The sequence below is a fragment of the Patagioenas fasciata genome, chromosome 4 (assembly GCF_037038585.1).
Source record: "Patagioenas fasciata isolate bPatFas1 chromosome 4, bPatFas1.hap1, whole genome shotgun sequence".
Lineage (NCBI taxonomy): Eukaryota > Metazoa > Chordata > Aves > Columbiformes > Columbidae > Patagioenas > Patagioenas fasciata.
The window spans coordinates 28,370,911-28,391,593 of NC_092523.1; the positions used below are offsets into that span (position 1 = coordinate 28,370,911).

Here is a 20,683-nt window from a genome sequence, read left to right on the forward strand (position 1 = left end):
TCTCAGAGCACCCTTCCGAAGCTTGTTTCCCTTCAGACCTTGGCAGCAAACAGATCTGGGCAACCTGTTACCAGAGCTTCGTTATCTGACTGGCCCTCATGCCCCCCATCTGGGTTAATACTGCCCTGACATTCACAGCAGCTGCTGCTTCTCCTGTGCTACAGACGGATGCCAAAATGCTGCCAGGAGAAAGCCATGCTGGACCAAGCCTGGGGTTACATGGAGTTTGGTCTGCATCCTGGTCAGGGCTGAAAGTAATGCCAACTGCACCTGCTAGTTGACATAACCTGGTAAATGCTAAGTTAAAAAACCACTACATAGTCCTTCTTCTTCAAGCAGAGCTGTTTGTCTTGAAGAAGATGGGCAGGAGTATCTATCTTGTGAAATCTTAAATATACCTTCATCACTACCCTCTATCAGAAATTACATTTTATTGAAGCAAATACTGCCATTTTGAGTTCCCTCTCAAAGAGAAGGGGAGTAGAGGGAGATCAGGCAAACCCTTTGCTCTTTATGCTCACCCTCAGCTCCTGCTTCAGCCATGAATTTTTCAGATCCAGGCTTGTCCACTTAGCCCTACATTTACTCACCCAAACACTGAGCCCAGGGCGAGGTTGTGTTGTTTCTGCTCATCCGTTCCCCCACAGGGCTAATGCAGACACATAAAACCATTGTTAATGCTGCTTCCACTGACCTGTCTTCAAAGGAGCTCTGAAAACCTCGTCCTGATCTTCATCATTTTAAAGCCGTGCCTGGATGCTGGTGATAGCAATGTGGTGTCACCGCTTTTACTCAGCCTCAGGACGCCAGCCCAGAGCAGCCTCCTCCGTCCATGCCCAGTCTTGCTGCCAGGAACCGGCAGCTCGTGAGCCACAGGATGCCCCTGGTGCCCCTGCTAGCACATGCAGCATGGTCATGGTCACAGCAGCCACCGCTCACATCACACACCGCTCCTCCCAGGTCGCTTGTGCAAGGCTGGCACTGTTGGCTCAGTGCACACAGCGCTCCTGAACACCTGTGTGACCAAAAAAAAGAAAAAAAAAATATAATCTTGGTGCAAACTGGGCTACAGGAGACCCTCAGTTCCCACTGTCACACACACATTTATTTTCTTGAGGCTCAGTTCATCTTCGCTGAAATTAGTACCATAACTCCCATGCTGGGGGCACGGGGCAGGTTGTGCTGCTATTTAAAGAAAGGGTCAGCCAGTCAGTTCATATCTTGTCTGATACAGTGGGGTAAGTTAAGAACAGAAATTTGGTCGACCTTGGTTTATAAACCCAAATGTCAGAGAGCAGATAATGTCTATTGTAAATGTCAGAGATGAGGGATTTCTCTTTTCCCTTTGGAAAAAAAACCCAAATATTTAATTTATGTATGCTGTCACTCATTCAGGCTCAGCTCACGCTGAGGTGAATGGTACTGCCCAGGTACACAAATACCTAGTGGGAAGAGTAAAAGGGACTTGCTTAAAGGCAAGGGGCTGCTTAAGAGCCCAAGCCCAGCTCAGCCCTCTCTTTCAGCAGCAAAGCAGCTTTCAATAATACAAGACTGCTAAGGGCTGGCAAATTAAGGCTATTTCTCCTGATCAGAAAATCAGGATTTAACCAATATCTGGTGGGCATCTCACTTTTACGATTTTTTTTTTCTCCACGTGAAACTTTGTGTGGGGCAGTGAAATGAAGTCCTCTGCAGGCACTTGCACCCCTCCAGCCCTCAGCACCAGCCCTCCTGCCCAGTGGCCCATTCTCAGTAGAAGAAATGGAAAACTCCTTTTCCAAAAACACCTCACAACCTTCTGTTCAAGGCTTGCTACTGCGTAGCAGGCTCATACAGATTTCTAATCCTTATTTTCCCACCATGATGGAGGTGCCATGGCAGCTTAGGGCTCCTCCCCCGGGCCAAGTGCCTCAATGGCAGAACTGAAGCACGAAAAACAAGTGGTTCTTGTTATGTGGCTCAAACCGCACAAGCTCTGTGGGGCCTGGGCTCAGCACATCTCTCCCACTCCTCGTCCAGACCATTCTTCTGTGCTGCCCTCCCCCTCAAAAAGTCTCTCCACTTTTTTTCATCAACAGATTCCTTCTATCAGCCTGTTCCCACTTTCTGCATCCTCCTCATTATGAGGATAATTAAATAACATTAATTACCAAAGCAAATCACTGAAATCTGCCTCTCAGGAACCTCCCTTCAAAATTCAAAACAACATGCAGGTTACATTTACAGTCCGTTTACACACTCTTTTTAGCCCTTCTATTTTACTGTCTTGCGTGCCTTTTCTAGTCTTAGAAACATTGCTGAGGTTTCTTTTTTTGCTCCCTTCCCAGGACTCTCCAGACACTAGAGGGGGTTCTTGCTTTCTCCGATGCTTTTCAGTCCAAAGCTTGGTCTAACTCAGCTTCTATTCACCACATTGTCCTGAACTTACACTAAACTGTCCATGAAGTCCTGAATTAATTTAAATGCTGCATTTACACCAGGAAAGCCCCAGTCAGGAAAGACCAAGCCATGCCCAGCTGGCCACACAAAACACCTCTCGTACAGGTATGTGACTTTATCTTAAAGAGATAAAATTCAGCTTATTGTTCCTGCACATCACCTTTCATTGTTAGAGATGGCAGGCTGCACGCCAGGTCATTAGTGACTGCTCCAGCACCAGCTTTGATACTTTAATCTTGTTGCCTAGATTTTATGATTTAGGACTTTTTATTTTTCATCTGTACCGCAGGGTCTGAACTATCCTTGCTAGAATTTTTACTCAGTGTCAGGTGGATTTAAACCTCCTCCCACTGGTCTGAGTTTTTCCAACCAAATATGTAGCAACACACAGCATCACCTCATGTCTGCAGGATGTAAACAAGTCTGGTACTGAGCTACTCGTAGCTGGTGTGGATTATACGAGACATACACCCTCTCTTCTCCCCACGGCAGGTCCACCTGCAGTTAACACAGCACTGGAGTAGAGCCTTCCTCTGGAGCAGCTCCTCTGAGCAACCTATGTGCAGCAAAGAGCCACCAACTCCCACCAGCACAGCTGTGAAATTACAGGGGTGGGAGCCTGTGTCACACAGGGGTTGCCTCAGCTCTGGGGCAACAGCAGCACCTGCAAACTGATGCTGTTACTGCTCTGCAATGGGGAGGAGGAGCCAGTCTCTTTTTCTGCTTCCCTGGGGTTCCAGATTTGGGCATGTGATCCAAGAAATCCCCTGGGAAGTGGTCAGCTGCCACCTGCGTTTTCACACTAGCGACAGTGGAATTTGCATTTGGTATATTGGTGCTCAGGTCGTTGGTTGCCCGACTGCTCTCACTCTTTGTTATGCTCTTAAAATTGAATTTTGATTACTTAAGGTCTTTCTAAAATCCGCTCCTTAGTTCTCAGATAATGTCTTTTCATTATCTAGTAAAGGTTGAGGTCACTGCCCAGCACCGAGCACTTTGGGATCTGTTTTTCTTTGTGCTTCTTGGCTTCAGTCTGAAGCGATACACCTTGTGAGGAGGAGTTTCTGCATTTCCACGGGAAGTGGTGACTCTGTTGTCTCCCCATCCATCCCTGACCCCTGTCCTGCACGGGGCTCCCTTGCCCAGAGGGGTTTGGTTGGGTGAACTTCCCCTCTAGGCCCGGGGTTACTGCACAGCAACACTCACACCGGGCTGGAAGCACTGAGCCCTGGGACCTTACACAGCTCTTTGGGCACCCACTCATACAGTCCTGGTTCAAATCGACTTCGGCAGCAAGACTGTCCTGCTGATAATTACTCAGCATTTAGGCTAACCCATGTATATATGGGTAAAAATACCTGTTGCAAATACTGTATTTAGAAATTATATGTAAAAGATGTATATGTAATAGATGTTCTATATTTAACACATTAAAATTAATTTAATAATATTTATAATCCTTTGCTTTCTGATCTTATCAGGGACTGAGCAAAGGTAAGGAGCTCTTAAGGGATCCATTTTGTACACGTTCATTCTAATCTCTTTTTCTCCTTGAATTCTTTCACCCTGAAATAAAGCACCAAGGGCTTTTTATTCCTTCCTCCTACTATCCAATCTCAAACAGCTCTGTCCAAAGCCCGCTATCTGGCAAGCAGATAAGATGCTGCCAGTTTAACAAAATTCGCAAGTGGTTCAGGTCTGGGCTGTGAACCCACCCTGCCGCACCCAGCTTGGCCGGACCGTCTTGGACCCCCATGTGCTGCCAGTGGTTATCACAGCAGAGGACAAGGAGCCTTTGGGCAGGGTACCAGCAACCAGCCCCTCCACGCCGCCCCACAGCAAAGTCAGGGGCTGCAGCTCCTCCTGCCATGGAGGTGTTTGCCTGACCTCTCCCCAGCCTTCTGGTTTTATTTGCACCATCAGTATCTAATCTGAATCTCTCTTAGCACAGCATAAACCCACTGCATTGCTGTAGACTTGTGGGGTTATTTTGCAAAGCTACTTGCATTTATTTCCTTCTCTCGAACTGCTCATACTCTAAAGCAGCTCAACAAACCTTTCCAGGTTGGGCATCTTTACCTGCTGGTGAAGGCAGAGATGGCAGAAACACCTAAGAATGTAATATTTCCGAAAAGACAGGGCTTCAGACAAATCAAACTACTCACAAATTTGTGACGGATGTGAATAACTATTTTGCTAAAAATAAATATTTTAAAGTCAAAATGTAAAAAAAAAAAAAGGAATTACATTTAATTTAAAAGTTGGCACAGTTTAGAAACAGCATAGAAGCACAAAGGTTAATGAAAGATTGTAGTAGATTGATTTTTTTAAATAGCTTTGATTTTACTGTAAAACTGATTTTTCTTTTTTAGTTCAGCTCGAAGTGACATTCTCGCCCAGCCTCCTGTTCAGCACAGACACGAGGATTTCAGCCAGGTCACAGCATATCTGAGCCACTGGCTGCAAACAGCAGTTGCTGCACCCCAGCGAGAACATCTCTCACCTGCACCCAAAACATAACAAGTGATGGGGAGCTGGTCTGCCAATGCCCTTCCCATTCAAACCATGCACCCTCTTCCTCCTCTGAACTTGCCTTGTTTCCGTCTCTAAACTTTAGATTTACTCGTGCTCTTCTCCACTAGCACAAAAAAGGCTCTTTCCTATTATTAAGACTAGCAGCCTTTCCTGCCTGCATGTCATTGGAGACTTGTGGCTAAGTTCTCCAGTAGCTTCACCTTGGATACACAAAACAGACCCCCATCCCCTCACCGTTACGGCAAATTTTTCAAACTCAAGCAATTTCACAGCATTTTCTACATTGTAATTTATCAGAATTATTTTTAAAGATGAGACTCTAGAAAAAAGAGACTTTCAACTAGTGGTAGAGTCAACACCTCAGGCAGGAAAAAATACCCTCCTGGCTTCATACCTGGCATTTATGCTTACATACCCCAAAAATGAGATGAAATATCTTGTTGATGGAGACATTCATGCTTTCATCTTCCTGGCAAAACAACAGTTACACAAAACCCAGGGTGCATCTTCCTCAGCTGCAGCAACATGCAAGTTCTCCTGATACCATAGGTTCAAAAATTCAGAAGACTCTCTAGGTTATTAAAAAATGTCCTACTTTATCATGGTTTTAAAAGTGCACATAACAGGTCAAGGTTATTTTCATGGGATTAATATACAACATTATCTAAAACAAGTATTAAGAGATTACTATTATGTTTGAGATTTATTTCTTCCGTTTGCTGGAAATGTCTTTGTAGACAGCTTGAGATTTAATTTAGGTAATAGTGCACCGATTTTGAATGGCTTATTTGTTGATTTGCATTTCTGATATTTATTCAATAAAAATTTGGCGGCAGGACAAGAAGCATTTTTATCCTATGTTTATACAGTTTCTCACACAAAACAGTCTTAGTCCACATCTAGGTGCCTTAGATGCTGTGATACAAATGACAACTGAGTGCAAAGATTTTTTTTGCATGACTTGAGACAGAATATCGATGCTTTTATCTTTCCCATGGGGCTCACCATTAACATCCCTTTTAATATGGAGAAAGCTTTGGCAGGAGAAGGATGTAATTTGTCTTGGGAGTGTCTTTGTTCCAATTAAATGAATACTCTATCAAGCAAATGCTGCTGTAGGTATTATTAAATTTATTGCTGTATTTTTTTAATATTTAAACTATCCTGTGAGAGAAGACAGTCTCGGTGTCATTTACTCTGATCTGGCATTTTTTTGCCAAACCCAAAAATATATATTTTATAGGCACACAACCACATTTGTGTTATCTACCTCCACGTTACCTCCCTTGATTCAAGTTCCTAACCCTGACCAGGTTCCGGCACAGGAAATTCCGAGGGGGCTGCGAGCCTCGATGGGCGATGGAAGCCAATAAAACCAATAAACCCAGCTGGATCAGGGCCTGCGACTGCACACGCATCCTGAAGTCCCCCTGCACCTTCCTCTTGCTGCCGCAGGTGCTGAACGGGCCGTTTGCGGCGCTCGCGGGGAGGAAAATCAGGACGGCAGCGCCCGCGACGTGCCCGTCTCCGCACGGCTGAGGCTGCCTGCGACAGCCCGCGGTGCGGAATAACATTTGACTTTTAAAACCGAGTCCAATGCCTTCAGAGGCATTGGACTCGGTTTTAAAAGTCAAATGGTATTCACTTCACCCCCTGTCCCTGCCGGCCTGGACGAGAAGTTAATTTTGGCTCTTCTGGATGGAGGTATGCATTAGTCATCAGGTCATTTATTTTATTATGACTTTTCATCTTAATGCTGATAATACTCCAACTCAAGAAAAAGATCAAATGGCAAAAAAAGGAAACAGTGTCTGAGGCAGAATTATTTCCTATTTTAATTTGGGAAAGGTATCTCACATAAAGGCATTTAATTGCCTACAGTTGTAAGGGTACAACCTGCAACAAATGACAGTCAGCAATCAATTTACAAGATCATTCCTCAATGATCTACTGGTTTCTCCTCCTGAAGCCTTCTCCTTAATGGGATAGTTGGCAAAAGACCTCTGCACCTCATTTTTAAAAGGTGGATCACACAGCCTTAAACACTTAGTTCTAATTATGAATTATTGGAACATGGTGACCCAAGTCGTGATGCACTTTGTTGCTGATTAATGGTCTTCATACATCTTAAAAATAAACACAAGGGAAGACCAAGTATGATGGGAGGGGTTTGTTATAATAATTTCTGCCCTTGACTGCTAACCCAGAGCTTCAGTGAAAGGATCTGTTCCCAGCTGCTCAGGGAGACTGAACAGATGCAGGGACACAAAGGAGATGGCGCAGCCGAGCAATGAGGCTTATACTGTTTCCCTTCCACACCACTTCAATTTAATAAAATCTTGGAGGCTATGAGATGCAGAACACTTCTCCCAGGGGAGACGTAAATACAGAGTATTTATGTATGGACTGAAACAGGCATAATTTGGAAGAGGAATTGGAGGGAGCAGGGGACAGGGCTCCCATGAATGGAGGAATCACAAAGGCAGCAGGGAAGAGGAGAGGCAGACTCAGCGTGGCACAGGAGGGAGGAGGAGCAGGGGGAGGGTGTCTGGATGCCAACCAGTTTGCTACCTGGGCCAAGGGGAAGGGAAGGATGATTTGGTGGGATCGTGGCTGTAGAGAAGACAGCAGGGATGCAGGGATGACTCCCGCTGAGGAGGGGAGGAAGGGACACGTATCTATTTTTCCCCACACTGAAATTCAAACCCTGGTTCTGTTCGAGGGCACTGGCCATGGGGTAGAAGATGCTGATTATTGTAGAGATTCACTGAGCAGGATCGAGCTGCAGTGCCATGCTAAGGACAGGAGAGAGGGGAGTTTAAGAAAAGTGAGCTTGGGATGAGGCGTGACAGGGCTGTGGTAGGGCCAGGTGTCACGTTGAAGAACAGCAGAGAAGCCTGGGAGGCAGGGAGGACAGGTCTGTCCCAGCCCTTTTGCTCTACAGACACCTGTCAGAGCGAGGAACTTAGGGGAAGCCCACAGCTCTTGTGTGGTCTCCACCTCTGTGGTCCAGCTTCACTCTGCCTTTGTGTGAAACACAAGCGGTTCAGGGCAGGAGCAACACTGATTGATTAGAACATCCTCACCCAGGCACTTTTTGTCCGGCCTTAAAGGTTTCTTAGGAACAACTGATTGGCAAGGAGCTCAACGCTGCATCTTATTTTAAAAATGTATTTTCTTGCCTGTTTGGTGAACCAGCTCCCAAACAATATATATGTATATATAAAAGGCACTGTGACTGCTAAGATCTCATAGTTGCTGGTCACTGGCTCAGTGAAGGTGGGCTATGGGCCAGGGGTGGCCAAAGGTACAAAGTCCCATCTTGTGCTGCTGCTCTTGAGACAGGGAGTGGGAACCAGGTGTCAGAGAGGGACCTGGTTCAGCAAAGGACCAGCTGACACGTCCTTCCTAGCAGAAAGACTACCATGGAAGAACCAGCAAAATTGCCAATATCTCTGCACAATTATGCTTCAATTCCAAACTTTCCTAAGCCACAAACATGACCGCTCTGGATTTCAGTTATAAATAAGAATAGGTATATATTTTTAACGGATTTTACCACAAGCTTACCCTAAACTGCATGTAGGGATCATGAGATACACCTCAAGGATTATTTTTATCCAAGACAACAGCAAAGACTGTTTTCCCCCTTGCCACGGAAAATTATTACTGTCCTACTAAATCTTAAATTTAATTTTTATTTCCATTCATAACCTAGGTGCATAACAAGTAAAGCAGAAACAAAGGGATTACATGTCCCATTAAAATCAGAAACCGCTCCTGCTAGGTCTCACCCGAACATCACTTTCACAGCAGTGTTTTGTCCCAGCCTCCTTAAAGGTGCTGATGGAGAGCTTTCCATCCTCCAGGACAACCCCCTGGAGGGCTCTTCCTCTGCAAACACCCAGCACAGCTGCACAGATCAGCCGCCATGGACACGCAGAGAGGCGAAGCGTGACTGACAGCAGGTGACACCATCCCACAGGAGCTGAGCCCCGCTGCCTCCCGCAGACCTGGGCACGGCACAGAAGGAGCCAGGGCGGGAGGAGAGGGCAGCACAGCACAGCCATAGCACCATTTCCACTATTTAAAATATTCTGGGTAGCAAGTTGAAATGGGAAGAGCAGGAAAACAGAGGGTGCCTGCCCTTTGCTTTCGCTTTCCACCCCATCATCCTGCTTTTATGCAGTGCTCATAACCACAGCACGCACACACTTCAAGTGCAACACAGTCGGGATTTAGGCTTCAAAGTCCAAGAGTGTGATTTATCCATAACCTACTCAGTTTATCTGTAACCTACTTGGGATTTGTGAACCAACCCTTCTTGCCTGAGGCTCCTGAGTGTGTGGAGCGACGGGCATAACAGCTGCACAAACTGAACCTCCTCCTTTTGCCCCAAATTCAGCACAGCACACAACACACACAGTGGTTTCCTTTGGGGGACACTGAGGGGACCTCCTTGCATATATGCAATTATTGCAGTTTTGCAATAATCTGGGCTATGGCAGATGCTTTTAGTCTCTGGCAGAAAAAGCAAGTGATTGAAACAACATCATCTCCACACAACATGCTGGAGCAGTCACTAGCTGAGTGAACAGCAAGGTCACTTTGCTCATTTCTTACAGCACTGTCAAAATTCCTTACAAACCTACTCTTTATTTTTCACCTTTATTTCCAGCTAAATACAGGGAAGGCACAAAAGCTCGTTATAAAAGAGCAAACAGAATTCCTAGTGTTCGAAGAACTCCTGCTACTCCAGACCAGCTTATAGCATGAGTGCTTCTCACAGAGGCACCCCAGAAGGGCTCCAAGCAAATGAAAGCTTAAACCAACTTTAATTCAAAACCAAAACTGAAACCAAATGACAGAAAACAATGCAAGCTGGGGATAATCCAATATCAGGCAGCACTCCAGCGACATTTAGTAAACTTCAGGTTCGATATACCAGTTGGGGATATTATCACCATACGATCACACAAGAATGATGATCCACAGCGTGCATACACTCCCTCAAAAGAAGAGGCCTCTCACCCAAAGGTACCCAGAAGTAATAATCGCTTTGCCCAGGGAGGGGCAAAGGCTCACTGAAGGATATATTCAGGAGATACAATCACTCACCAAGGAGAAGGTGAGGGCTCTCAATCTCAGGAAGTCTCCGTAGACAGCGTCCCTGATCTAAGGGGAGGGCTCCAGTCAGTCCTGCTGCTCTCAGAACGCCACTCCAAGGGGGTTGAGGGCCCCATTTTATAGCCTGGTCGGCTGTGGTCATGACCAGCATGGTCCAGAAGCTTTTCTGGGCCTGGGGCACCTCACTGGCTGAGAACCTTCCCTGTTGACCAAGGGTCTTGCCCCTCCTGCGCCCCACCCAAGGGGTATATTTGACTGGAGTCTCCGTGCCCCAGGGGGTGGGGGAACTCGACAGTTGGCATCGCCTGAAGTGGGTACGTGAGGACAGCCACAATGGGGCACAAAAGGTGCTAAAGAGCCATCAACTGTTGTATTGAAAGCTCTGGACTTTATTGGGGTAAGTGAAACTGCCATAGTGCTCTCCTATGGAAATCAACCCCCTCCTAAGAAGAATAATGTAAGGCAATATTATTTATAAAAGTTACAAATTACAACAAGGTCATATTTCGATTAGTCCTTTCCCTCCCCCTTCTTGCTCTTGCTACCTCTTATCTTCTCGCCCATTTTTCAGCCGAAGGACTAACGAGGAATAATGTGGGAATGATATATGATCAGTTTTATTTGACAAGTCTCTTTCTACTCAAATAGTCAATCTGTTGTTTCCAGTAATAGCAGGGTAGGCAGTACGTGTTCTCCCACCCTTCACAAAAGAAAACAGAGAAGTAATTAGCCATTGATTTAGATACTCCAGGGTGTGCACTACGTGTGAGCTGGTTGCCGTGCAGCCAGATGCTGCAAAACTACTTAGCATCACTCCAGACTGCACTTTAACGATGACATATCGGGAAAGCCTGCAGCAAGTTAAAGAGACAAGAACCATGTTCAGCAGCAGATACAACATTTTTTCACTCTACATACTGGATGTGAAAATATGCCAGGTGCCACCGAGGGTGACAGATGGACAATTAGCGAAGCGCATCAGCTGGGTTCAGGTTTGGCTTTCCCTGAAGTCAGTGGTACTGCTCTTGTTTAAGCCAAGAGTTAAGCTTGAATTTTGGCTGATATATTTAAAAAAACTCTCAAAACGTCTTGATTTGTTACGATCTTCTCACAACATTTTCCCATAAGAAACGCTGTACTTCAGTGTCCCTTGAAACTGAAGCTTGCAATGACTGGGTGGTCTCTGAAACAGGACACATCTGCTTCACTGCTAATAGAGCTTCACCATATCTATGTTTACTGAGCTCCTCCTGTAACTGCCTATATGTTATGACACAAAAATATCTTCCCATGAGCAGCCCTGTTCTAGCAGCTTGAGGAGTGACACTCACAGATAAAACAGAAGGCCTGGCCTGTGCCCTTCACACCTGCTTGATAAGCAGCTGCTTGGTGCTCTGCACAACTGACCCAGCCTGGGCTTGCCCACGGTGATCCCATTCTTGGTCCCACTGCAGGGAAACCGCATGGGCATTACTTACAAACCAGGGAGGGTATGATAAGCAAATGACCTGCATGTCGGGAAGCCAAATATTGACTATGTGAAGGACAGGATAAGGTACGCAGTGGTTAAGTCTTCAAGGAGCACAATAAATACACGCCAGCACTTTTCTGCATGTGCCGATCCAAAAATTAAGTCTAGAGGACACCGTTGGCTCAGAAAGCCAACCAAGCCCCACACTCCCCCAGTGCAGCAGCACACAGAGCCCAAAAATATGAATGAACTAAAGTAATCAGGAACCTATTTTGTTGTTCAGCTCTGATGACTCATCTTCCCTGCACTCTCCTTAGGCTAATGACAAGGAAACAAACACAAGGAGAAGACTATTGAACTTGACATCATTTTGGCAGAGTTGCTGTACCTGGGATTTTGTCACTAGATGCTAGATACACTTCTTGTGTTGCCTGTACCCCAAATAAGAATTAAGGTTTAAGAAGCAAATAGTACTCTCTTTTTCCTCTTGAGTCACCAAATAATTTCTACTCAATGCCTGGGATAGCCTAAAATTTCACCAAAATAAACTTCTGAGAACTTGCTGCCTGATGGAGCTGAACGTGAACAACTGGTCAGGGTGCCTCCTGTACGCTCCTTAAATTCAGCGCATCCCTCTTGAGATGCGACTCGAGATGCTCCATGTGAAGCAGAGTGGCATGCTCAGTGTGGGAACCAAGGGGCAGCCCCTGGGGTTGCTCCATGCCGAGCTAGCTACTCCCACCCAGGAGCAGTGATGTGAAGTGGTGGCTGCAATCCCTCTAAAGCTGCCACCTGAAAGAAGAAGAGACGGCTACGCTTCCGAAACGCAGCCAGTAGCCATGCGAGTGCAGAGAGCAGGAGTCACTGATGTCCACCCTGCTTGCAGAGGCTGCTCCTTCTCTCTCAGGAGCTGCTGCCCTTGCGAGCCCAGCTTGGCATCCCATACAGCACGGGGTGACACACAATTATTAAATGAAAAGTACAAATAGTGGAAGCATAGATGTTGCAAAGCACAGCTTTATGACTGACAACACTATATCACCCTTGGATGTGATTTTTGTGTTGACGGTCTCCATTTCTTACCCTGGTCTGAATACTTGTGTGCCTGAGAGCTTGTCTGCTTCCTCTACCTGCGTCACCTGCTCTATAAAGCCTCTCCTTACAAGCTTCTGTGACTCACCAGCAGAAAGTGGTGGGCCCCCCAACCTCCTAGAAGGGCTCTTACTCCTTCCCCAACAATTCCCGCAGTTTTCACAGCAGCCGGTAATTTGCTTGAAGCAGCAACGATCTTGGCTGTCCCTCAGCAGAGGGGGACTGCTGCTGCCCACCCACATCTCCGGTGACATCGTGACACTGATTGCCTTTTTGATACCGATGCCGAAGCAAATCTCCCGATATCACATTCCTTCTGCTGGAAAAGCCGGGCCCGGCCCTCGGGAGGATGTAGGTGGCTGTGCCACGTCCCGAATGCTCTGCGGAAGGGACGCACCGGGGAGAGGGGCCGCGGCCATGAGCCCCCGCCTGCTCTTCCCCATGCCGGGGCCGGGCGGGGCTGGCGGCCGGGCACTGCCCGCCGTCGAGGCGGCAGCGAGACACCGCCCACGCCGGGGGTGGCCCCGCGTGGGTCCGGGGATGCGCGGGCGGTGCCCGCAGTAGAGAGCCGGCGCGCAGCGACGGACGGCGGCCGCGGCACAGCAGCAGCGCCCGGCCGAGCTGAGCCGGGCCGAGCCGGGCCGGGATGCGGGCTCTGCGGACCGCGGGGGCCACGCGGCTCCGCATCCCACACTGACGGCCCCCACGCCGCTCGCTCCCTCCTCCGGGGCTCGGCGGGGAGCCGGCGGCTCCCGGCGGCCGCGTAGCCCATGGCCGGCTCCGAGCAGCCCCCGACGGCGGCGGGGGGCGGCGGCCCCGACGGCGGGTCGCTGCCGGGGGGCGACGAGGCTTTCGGGGATCGCTCTCTCAACCAGGGCTTGAGCGTGCTGGTGGGGCTGGCGCTCTGCGTGACCATGCTGGGGCTGGGATGCGCCGTGGAGCTGGGGCAGCTGGGCCAGCAGCTGCGGCGGCCCGTGGGGCTGCTGCTGGCGCTGCTGGGGCAGTTCGTGGCTATGCCGCTGCTGGCCTTCCTCCTCGCCCTCATCTTCGCCCTGGACGAAGTGGCGGCTGTGGCTGTGCTGCTGTGCGGCTGTTGCCCCGGGGGAAACCTCTCCAACCTCATGTCGGTGCTCGTCGACGGGGACATGAACCTCAGGTAGGCGCCTCATTCCCTGTCGCCCTCAGCCCGCCGGGTGCTGCGGCGGCCTCGGGACGGGAGGAGGGGTTGCTGGGCACCTACCGGCGGTGGGACCGGGACGGACGGACGGACACGGCGCGGCTGAAAACCCCCAGCCCTGGTCTCCTGCCTTTCCCGAGGCCGACGGCTCTTACACGAACCCCGACACATACGTCCTGCCCTCTTCTCTAAAAAGCGTGCCTGCCCGCGCCCTGGCCGGGGTGGGGGCTCTTGCCGTGAGAAGCGACAGGGCGACTGTAGAGCCGCCTTCCCGCGGGGACTACGGCTTCCTGGGGCAGCCCCCCGGCCGGCCGGGCGCTGATCCGCTGTCTCTTTGGTTCCCCCGCCGCAGCATTATCATGACTGCGTCCTCCACGCTGCTGGCCCTGTTCCTGATGCCCCTCTGCCTCTGGGTCTACAGCCGCCACTGGATCAACACGACCCTGGTGCAGCTGCTGCCCCTGGGAGCAGTGAGCCTGACGCTGGGCAGTACCCTGCTGCCCATCGGCCTGGGGGTGCTCATCCGATACCGGCACCCCCGCGCCGCCGACCTCCTGGTTAAGGTAGGCACGGCACTGGGAACTGGAAGGCGGCTGCTCTGCAGGGGATGCCGGGGATGGCATTGGGGACAGGGTGGGGGGGTCCAACGGCAGTAACCTTTCTGGTCCCTCTGAACCAATAGTAGGTTCACACCGGCATATTCCACTACTTAGGTGGAATATAAGGACTTTTGTAGTCTGGAAATAAAGCGGTGAAACAGACAGCGAGGGGAAGGGCAGTGTACCCCCTGCATACAGGAAGCAAGGCAGCATAGCGCTGCACCCTGGAGCACAGGCATTCCCCGGCATCCTGCTCTCTCCCCGCTCCTGCTGCAACCAGGGGTAGCAAAACCAACCCCACAGGGATGGCAACACCTCCTTAAAACATGCAAACAAATTAGCTTAATTACAAAAGGAAAAGTGAGGCAAAATCCCTGGCTCTCTAGTTTCCCAGCAAGTCACCCCAAAGCAAAATGATGAAGGGCGATCTCGGCCTCTTCCTTTCCTGCGATATGATCAAACACTACCAAAGTCCTGAGCCAGGAACAAACCCAAAAAGGGCAGTGCAACCACAGTTTGCAATTTAGACTCTTTATCAAGTCTGTACCTGCTATGCTTATCCTTTTAAACTAATAACCCCCCTGTTTATCAATATCTGTTGCCAGATTTCCCTGTGGTCCCTGTTGGTGACTCTGGTGATCCTGTTCATCCTGACTGGGACCATGCTGGGCCCAGATCTGATAGCACATATTCCTGCGTCTGTCTATGCCATTGCAGTGCTGATGCCTCTAGCAGGGTATGCCTTGGGATACGGCTTAGCCACGGTCTTTAAAATGCCCCCGCATTGCAGGAGAACAGTGTCTTTGGAAACAGGATGCCAAAACGTCCAGCTCTGCACCGCCATCCTAAAACTCACCTTCCCGCCAGGGCTCATAGGGGGCATGTACATGTTTCCCTTGCTTTACGCCCTTTTTCAGTCAGCAGAAGCAGGACTCTTTGTGCTGGCATATAAGATGTATGGGAGAGACAGCTACAAACAAGATACACTTGGTGAAGAGGAAGACACGGATATTTCCTACAAGAAACTGAAGGAAGAGGAGGTGGCCGATACTTCGTATGGCACAGTGACAACGGAGGAGCACAACTCCATTCAGATGGAGCCGACGCAGACGGCGCTTTAGGCGCGATAAGGAGGTGACACCCAGGGATGTGTGATGTGTGTTGCGCTTGCAGCCAGGCTGGGGCCACGCTCATTGCTGCGCACGCGGAGCTGCCCAGCCTCCATCATTTCTCCAGCCACTCCCATTGTACAAGGTGATGTGTGTTTATTACCGTGACAGTTGTATTTCCTCAAAAATAAATATGAAAAAAAAAAAGAGAAAGTATCACTCCAACGCAAATAACTACATCCTTGCACAAGGAGCCTCCTGCCCACCTAAAAGTGCAGCAGGAATGGGTAGGAGGAAGGAGACGAGTGTTTTGCAGAGGCGAAGCCAATACGGCGCCAGCGTGGACAAATAGGCAAACCATCTTGCACGCGCGTATCTCTGTGCCTACCACCTGCTGTAAAAGCATTGTGCTCGTTGTTCTCACCACAAATACATGGCAAAGCTGAACCAAACCCACGTTTCCCGCTGATTAATCCCGTGGGGAAAAGTAAGGGCCGCGCTGTGCTGGGGGGCTGGGGGAATCCCTGACCGAGGCCCCACACCCTGATAAGAAAGGGCCCCCACGGTCCGCGCTCGTCGGGGGCGGAGGAAGCCCGGCCTGGCCGCGCTCCCGCCCCGCCCAGGGGGTATTTAAGGCCGCCCTGCCGACCGCGTTGCCCCGGGTGTAGCGCAATGGCAGAGGAAGCAATGGAGAGCTACCTGTACGCCGCCTACCACCCCTACTCCTACCGCTACCCGCCGCCCAAGGGCAAAGGGGCAGCGACGGGCGGCTGGCGGCCGCGGGGCAGCGGCTACTTCTCGGGCTACGGGGAGGCGGCGGCGGCCGCCGAATACTTCGACAACTACCAGCGGGCGCAGCTGAAGGCCATCCTCTCCCAGGTCAACCCCAACCTGACACCGCGGCTCCGCAAGGCCAACACCAAGGAGGTGGGCGTACAGGTGAACCCGCGGCAGGACGCCTCGGTGCAGTGCTCCCTCGGGCCCCGCACGCTGCTGCGCCGCCGCCCCGGTCCCCCCGCCGGGCCACGTCCCCGCGAGGCCGAGCAGGAACAGGGCAGCCTGGCCACCACCAGCACCCGCGCCGTGCGCTTCCCCCGCACCATCGCTGTCTACTCGCCCATGGCGTCCCGCAGACTTACCGCCTTCCTGGAGGAGCCGGGTCCGGAGCCGGAGCGGCGGCCGCAGCAGGAGGAGGAGGAGGAGGCGACGGCAGCGGCCGTCGAGGAGGAGACGGCTGCGCTGCGAGAGCAGCGGGAGGCGGAGGCGGCCGCCGTGCGGGCGAGCTGGGAGAAGCCACCCGAGAGTGGCACCGAGCCGTTGGAGCAGCGCCCGGCCGAGCCGCTAGAGCAGCGTCCGGCCGCCACTGCGGAGCTGCCAGCGGCGGGGCCGGAGGAGAACCGGGAGGAGGACGCGGCGGCGCGGGCAGAGCCGGCGGCCGCCCCTCAGAAGCGGGAGCCGGCGGCGGGCAAGACTCGCCTGCGCTTCCAGGTGAGGGGCGGCCGGGATGGGGGAGCGGAGCGGGGCCGGGCTGGCCCGGGAGGCGCCTGCCCCGTCGAGTAACGGTTGTCCCCGGCAGTTCCTGGAACAGAAGTACGGCTACTACCACTGCAAGGACTGCAACATCCGCTGGGAGAGCGCGTACGTCTGGTGCGTCCAGGGCACCAACAAGGTATGGCAGGCTTGGCTCATCCCGGCCCGGCGCCGCCCCGCTGCTGCCCTCACTGACCCCGGCCTCCCCTGCAGGTCTATTTTCGGCAGTTCTGCCGGACCTGCCAGAAGTCCTACAACCCGTACCGCGTGGAAGACATCACCTGCCAGGTAAGGGGCCCTTTGTTCTGTCCCGGGCCGCCTCGGCCCGCGCCCGCCGACCGCCATCTTCTCCCCCAGAGCTGCAAGCAGACCAGGTGCACCTGCCCCGTGAAGATGCGCCACGTGGATCCCAAGAGGCCCCACCGCCAGGACCTCTGCGGGAGGTGCAAAGGGAAGCGCCTCTCCTGCGATAGCACGTTTAGTTTCAAATACATCATATGAGTGGGATGTTGTTATTTTTTTTTGTTTGTTTTGTTTAGGGCTCTTCTAGAAAACTGCAAGCAGAGCAGATTTTTTTTTTTTTGGTTGTTCTTGTTCTAAGGTACTTAGTGAGGTGTAGGTAGGAAAGCATGCAAATAAAAGTATTGCAAAGCACACTCAAATGGTTAGGTGGCTTTCTGCTCAGACAAGGGTGCATGTTGCAACTTCTGTAACTTGCATGGGGAAGAGCCTACAAATATTTTGTAAATCAGTTACAGTTTTGGCAGCAACTGACTCAGGGTCTTGAAGAATCTGAGGTGGGAAAGGATACCAGCTATTGCTCCTACCCTTGAACTAATCATACGTTGAATGAAGCTCAACATCAAATTGGCGTCTGCAGTAGGTAGTAGGGAATAATTCATGAATAAAACACCTAATAGTATCCACTTACTGTGCATACTATTCCATTTAGAAGGTCTTCTGCACCTGTTTTTCATCACTAGAAAACAACTGAGAAGTGCTACATAAACACTAGGTCACTTCTACTGGCACAGCTGGTCTGCATTTAGCTAAGCTGGTGTTCTTGCCTTGTAGACTAAAGCCAAAGAATGCTTGCAGTTCATGCATCTTGGGGACAGATCTCACAAGCTGCTGTGATTGTCTCTTGGTAAATGAGTTGCCATCTTTACCTCCCCAAGGTTATAAAGAGAAGTGATACTGTAAAGGCTCAAGGTGTGATATTGCATCTGCCTGCCTTCCTCTTGTACCTGCAGATGATGGATAAGGAGCTGTGCACTTAGTGGCTTACACTTGATGAGTTTGATCTTGTTATGGCTTAGCTTTCTGTCAGTGGGGAAGGATTGAACTCCTGCACCCTTCTGAGACTGGGTTTGCAACTAGAAATTGTACTTCTAGTGTTGGGTGGCAATGGCAGAACCAGCATGGTTACTCCCAGATGATGTTCCCACAGGCCTGTTGGCAGTCAGTGGTAATGGACTCTGTAGGGCCACCTCACTTTGGGAATACAGCATCACTGTTTGAGCAGTCACAAGATAGTGAATCCTACACCTCCCACTAGTGTACCCTGTAGCCAAGGAGTTGGGTAAACTTGTGAGGAAAACCTAAATTTCTGAGAATGCTAATAAAGCTGTTAATTTTGAAGCTGAACATAATAATGCACAAAGTCTTTTGCAGAATTCTTGAGGTAGCTTCTACTAGGAAAGACTGAATTATCTTGGCTATAACAAACTTACCTATGCTTGTACCCAGCTTGAGACCACTCTATTAAAGACTAAATGGAGAACCAGTCTAAGCTGATACTGTGTAATGGCTTCGGTGCTGGGTGGAATTGCATCTCTAAATAGAAGACAGTGTATGCCAGGGTAGGCAAACATTGTCTTTTGTACCAACGAATGTCTATTTAGAGGGGCAGTGAGTGTTAATTCTGTAGGTGTAACTGATCTTGCCATAGATTCCTGCTTTATTTTAACATGCCCGTTTAAGTTGCTGCAGTAACTAAGCCTTAATGCCTCAGCACCCATTTATTGCCAAGTAATTTTATTTATTCTTGCTGCATTTTTTTTCTTGTGGCAGCATGAGGCACTCTGGGAACAAGTAGACCTACCACCCCGAGAATGTGGTACTGGTTTATTTTGTGCTTCTACCTGAAGCACTTTCCCCCGTATCACAGTAAAAGGAAATATTTCTTGCTTTACTGGCTCACTCAAAGACTTTCACATTAGTTCCATCCTTGCCATGTTCAACTTGGAAAGTACAGCTGCAGCTGGGCAGTTTTCTGTTGTAGATGCATGTGCCTTGCACTCACCTGTAGTTACAGTAATGAGCAGGGGCAAGTGTCCAGCTTGAGGAGGAACACAGCTGTGGCTCTCCTGGCAGTCCTAGTCTGCCTCAGCTTGCAGGTGCAACTGTGATCTGGGATGTCTTCATTGCCCTTGAAGGATATTTTTCAATATATTTTCCTGTTTGCCTTCCCCATGCTAAGGCCTGTAGTCTGTTTCCGATTGATGCAGTGTGGTAGACTGTGATGAGTCTGTGCACCTTGGTAATGAGTTTGAGAAGTTAAGCTCTGTGTCATATGGCAACTCACAGCAATATCAGCAGCTGAGTGCTTCCTATTTAAACAGATGTCCTTGCAAGCATTGCTTCGAGGATTACTTGCTGTGAATAGGGTGACTCTTACACAATTATCGGTAATATCTCAAAATGAAATCTAGTACAACTTACTTAAGAGTTGTCATCCCTACCAGCTACAGTCAAAGTGGCAATTGCTTCTGTTTGATGAGATGTAGACCAGGCCCAGTGCATCTGAACTGTATGGCATGCTTCTGCGGCAACTGCTAACAAGCAGCTGATGAAGGCTCCAAGTGGCAGGTAACAGCAAAGAGCCACCCCTGCTTTTGTGAACTGCTGCAAGGTTTGGAGGAGTGGAGTGCAGTGGGCAGCAATATTAAAAAGGCTTTTCTTTATCCTGTAGCATTCCTCAGTTCTACAGTAGCTCTATGTCACTCCTCTTACATAAATATATTCAATGCTTTTGCTGCTTGATGCCGAAGTACCATTCTTTATCCTTTTCCACTTTACTGCTGTCATGTCCTTGACAGCATCCGCTGTGTGTCACGAGCACTGGTTCCTGGACTCAGCAGAAAGAAGGAAAGCTGCTCATGACCTATGTGATGATGCAAAGCAGAAAGGAAACAGCCTTTGTGCTGCCAGTTCTTCAAAGATATCTTGAACTTGCCCTGTACAGCTTATTTTGCATGTGTTAGCTCAGTCAGTGCTGTATTTGCTGCATCTTACAGAAGTTGTCTGATGTTTCACTTGTTTCTGGACAGTTTCACCAGAGCTTCAGGTTTGGCACAGAACTGGCACCAAGTAACAGCTTATGAAACAGTTGAGAATGAGTAATTTTGGAAAAGCTTACAAAATTAAAGCAATATCGAAGACAATCGGCATGATTCTGCTCCATAAGGCAGGTTCACTAGTCATTGTAAATGGAGGAAGATGTTATAAGGAATTATGTATATTTAATTCAGATTTGAGTTGCGTGTGAAATCCTTTAACAGCTTCAGAAGATGCCTAGGAAAATGCTGTTGTGCTGATGGTA

At 49.7% G+C, this 20,683-nt stretch overlaps 2 protein-coding genes across 3 annotated transcripts; both read left to right on the forward strand.

Annotated features, from left to right (window-relative positions):
• Positions 1 to 13,246: 13,246 nt before the first annotated feature.
• SLC10A4 (solute carrier family 10 member 4) lies at positions 13,247 to 16,001 on the forward strand. The gene is made up of 3 exons (XM_065837443.2): positions 13,247 to 13,820; positions 14,194 to 14,404; positions 15,046 to 16,001. The coding sequence occupies exons 1-3, from the start codon at positions 13,435 to 13,437 to the stop codon at positions 15,559 to 15,561; spliced, it is 1,113 nt and encodes a 370-aa protein (XP_065693515.1). The 5' UTR covers positions 13,247 to 13,434; the 3' UTR covers positions 15,562 to 16,001.
• A 104-nt stretch (positions 16,002 to 16,105) lies between these two features.
• ZAR1 (zygote arrest 1) lies at positions 16,106 to 17,735 on the forward strand. Of its 2 annotated transcripts, XM_065837667.2 has the most exons (4): positions 16,106 to 17,037; positions 17,126 to 17,218; positions 17,293 to 17,367; positions 17,437 to 17,735. In XM_065837667.2, the coding sequence occupies exons 1-4, from the start codon at positions 16,222 to 16,224 to the stop codon at positions 17,578 to 17,580; spliced, it is 1,128 nt and encodes a 375-aa protein (XP_065693739.1). In that variant the 5' UTR covers positions 16,106 to 16,221; the 3' UTR covers positions 17,581 to 17,735. The 2 variants fall into 2 exon arrangements, with proteins under 2 accessions (XP_065693739.1, XP_071663582.1); XM_071807481.1 differs by having other exon boundaries at positions 17,293 to 17,735.
• The last annotated feature ends 2,948 nt before the right edge of the window (positions 17,736 to 20,683 follow it).

Coding starts and splice junctions, on each gene's coding strand:
- SLC10A4 (XM_065837443.2), top strand. CDS start 13,435: ATGGCCGGCTCCGAGCAGCCCCCGACGGCGGCGGGGGGCGGCGGCCCC. Junction 13,821..14,193: donor GACGGGGACATGAACCTCAG/GTAGGCGCCTCA, acceptor CCCCCGCCGCAG/CATTATCATGACTGCGTCCT. Junction 14,405..15,045: donor CCGCCGACCTCCTGGTTAAG/GTAGGCACGGCA, acceptor ATCTGTTGCCAG/ATTTCCCTGTGGTCCCTGTT.
- ZAR1 (XM_071807481.1), top strand. CDS start 16,222: ATGGCAGAGGAAGCAATGGAGAGCTACCTGTACGCCGCCTACCACCCC. Junction 17,038..17,125: donor AGACTCGCCTGCGCTTCCAG/GTGAGGGGCGGC, acceptor TGTCCCCGGCAG/TTCCTGGAACAGAAGTACGG. Junction 17,219..17,292: donor GCGTCCAGGGCACCAACAAG/GTATGGCAGGCT, acceptor CCTCCCCTGCAG/GTCTATTTTCGGCAGTTCTG.